This window comes from Octopus sinensis, linkage group LG13 (genome assembly GCF_006345805.1).
Source record: "Octopus sinensis linkage group LG13, ASM634580v1, whole genome shotgun sequence".
Lineage (NCBI taxonomy): Eukaryota > Metazoa > Mollusca > Cephalopoda > Octopoda > Octopodidae > Octopus > Octopus sinensis.
In genome coordinates this window covers 18,774,015-18,776,190 of record NC_043009.1, presented here as the reverse complement: position 1 = coordinate 18,776,190, position 2,176 = coordinate 18,774,015, and the positions used below count along the sequence as shown (strand labels likewise).

The following is a 2,176-nucleotide window of genomic DNA, read 5'->3' as shown; positions in this document are numbered from 1 at the left end:
AGGAATCCTCTCGCAGAGCGTTTGTCGAATGAAATCATAATGAAAGCATTCTGCTATTCCATCAAGGTTGGGTGATAATCTGTAGTGCGAATTCTTTCTGTAAGGAGCAAATGCAAGTGCTTTGTGGAAAGAGTGGCCTTAAATAGCTAATCTTTATCAATAGTTATTGAGGTAGGAGTTCCGGAATGTGATGTGCAGGTGTGGTGTGTGCGAGAGATTCGAAATAAAGGCACCTACCTTCTCTTCGCTCAGATGGAGACCCTTCAGCGGTAACGGATCCTTCGACACAGCCCGACCCGAATGCTAGAAATAGCAGCTGCTTCACCCAACCTTAGCAACGTGATCACCCGTCTTAACACCTCGACGACCCTGGCTCGAAAGGCAGAAATGCCCGCTCGCTGCGCGCGCGTCTCGGCTTCCCCTTCCGGTCAACCCCAAGTTCCGGTCAGCTCCCCAGCTGCTGACATCATCCCACACGCCACCCTGATCTTAAAGATCACAATCTCTCTACTCCATGTCGTAGTCCACCATCCAACCGGGAGGGCGCCTTGCGCGCCGAGATCTTCTCAAGCTAGGCACCTCGTTCTTCCCTTCTTCACTATCGTCGTCCGTCAAAGCGACAATCCTGCGATGGTCCAAGACGTGTCGCGGAATTCCATCCACGGAGACGTTGTTTCTGGAATTGACTGCCGTCACCGTTCCTCTGCTCCAATGAGAAGTACAGCGCGCCTTTGGTGGCTTAACCCAGACTTCCTCCCCTATTTTCATGCAAACGGGTCCCTTCTCTTCCTCGTGGCCCTCCGGCGCTTTGCTCGGGTGCCTCCATTCATATTTAAATACAGCTCTCTGCGGCACAGATTCCTCAGCTTGTCCGGATGGGGAGACAAGTTGTACTAAAAAACTGCTTCAAGCGGCGAAATGTGCCCTCTTTCCGCTATGGTCTTGACTGTCCGATGACGATCCCGTTACTGCTCGGCCTATACGCTGCTCTGAACAAGCGACGCACCTTCCACCGATCAAGCATAACCCTCAATGCTTCCGAACGAAACGCCGCCCCGTTGTCCATCAGTAGTTCTTCCACGGGACCTCTCTCTAAAAATATCCCGTTCAGGATCTGCGCGATCTCGTCAGCAATGTCCGTTCTCAACTCCCTCCAAATGGCCAGCCGGCCTGGCCCGCAGTCGACCATGGAGAAGTACATTCCCTGGCGGTAGTGTGTCACATCCACAGCTAGCCTTTTCCAGTCCTGCTCTACCGAAAGGCTTCCCTGTTCACGCCCACACGGAGCAGGGTCGATGGACTGACACCTGTCGCAGCTCCCAACCACCTTCCGGGTGCTTCTCCTAGTGACGTCAGCATCAATTTTCTTCGCCAGATACAGGGTCCTGTCCACACCCAGGTGATGCATAGCATGCAGTCTCTTCAGTTCAGAGTCATCCAACAGACACGCCGCAGCTATCCCTTTCCGGGCCTCCTCCGGTTCTTCCAACCACGCTCTTTTCACCCTGGTCAGTGCGTCCGCCCTGTTTTTCTCCGAAGGCACGAAAACCACATTCAGCTTCAGTCCGAACTCGGCGATCAATTCACCTAGAACTCCTAGACGGCGTTTCACTAACATCTCCGCGGCACCTTTCGTCCGCACTCTCCTTTCACCGGTGATCACCGATCCTACCCAGCCAAGCACAGTGACCGAATCCGTCCGGATTTCAATTGTGCGCAGCCCCCATTTCAGGGCCAAGTTCACCCCTTTCAGCACCGAGTCTAATTCGGCGACATTGATATGGTTGAAGTCATCTGCTTTCCGAAGCCAGGCCGCGTCCTCCACCGCAGCACCTTCGATTGCCAACACAACCCCTATCGCTATACTGCTAGCATCACACCAGACGGTCCCGCATTCCATCTTGGGCACGTACCAGTTCCCCCTGACCGGGTCTTCCGCTCTCGTCCTCTCTAGGATTTCCTGCATCATCCACCTTGTCGCCCCAACTCTCCCCCTCTGCTCGTCTCTTGGTGTAACTGCACGCCGTGCGCAGCCATCCAGCGATCGGGTAGTGATCGACCAACTTCCCACACACCGAGAACAGCTCTCTCCTGCTGACGCTGGAACTCAGCTCTGGGATTTCATTCCCTCTCCGGAACACCAATTTACCCGATCTATCTCTTCGCAGCTTCAGCC

At 54.3% G+C, this 2,176-nt stretch overlaps 1 protein-coding gene across 1 annotated transcript; it reads right to left on the bottom strand.

Moving 5' to 3' along the window:
- Nucleotides 1–934: 934 nt before the first annotated feature.
- Nucleotides 935–1,900, bottom strand: LOC115218586. The gene has a single exon (XM_029788479.1). The coding sequence runs from the start codon at nt 1,898–1,900 to the stop codon at nt 935–937; it is 966 nt and encodes a 321-aa protein (XP_029644339.1).
- Between the last annotated feature and the right edge of the window lie 276 nt (nt 1,901–2,176).

What these genes read in the sequence shown, in the direction of transcription:
- LOC115218586 (XM_029788479.1), bottom strand. Translation starts at nt 1,900, where the DNA reads ATGGAATGCGGGACCGTCTGGTGTGATGCTAGCAGTATAGCGATAGGG.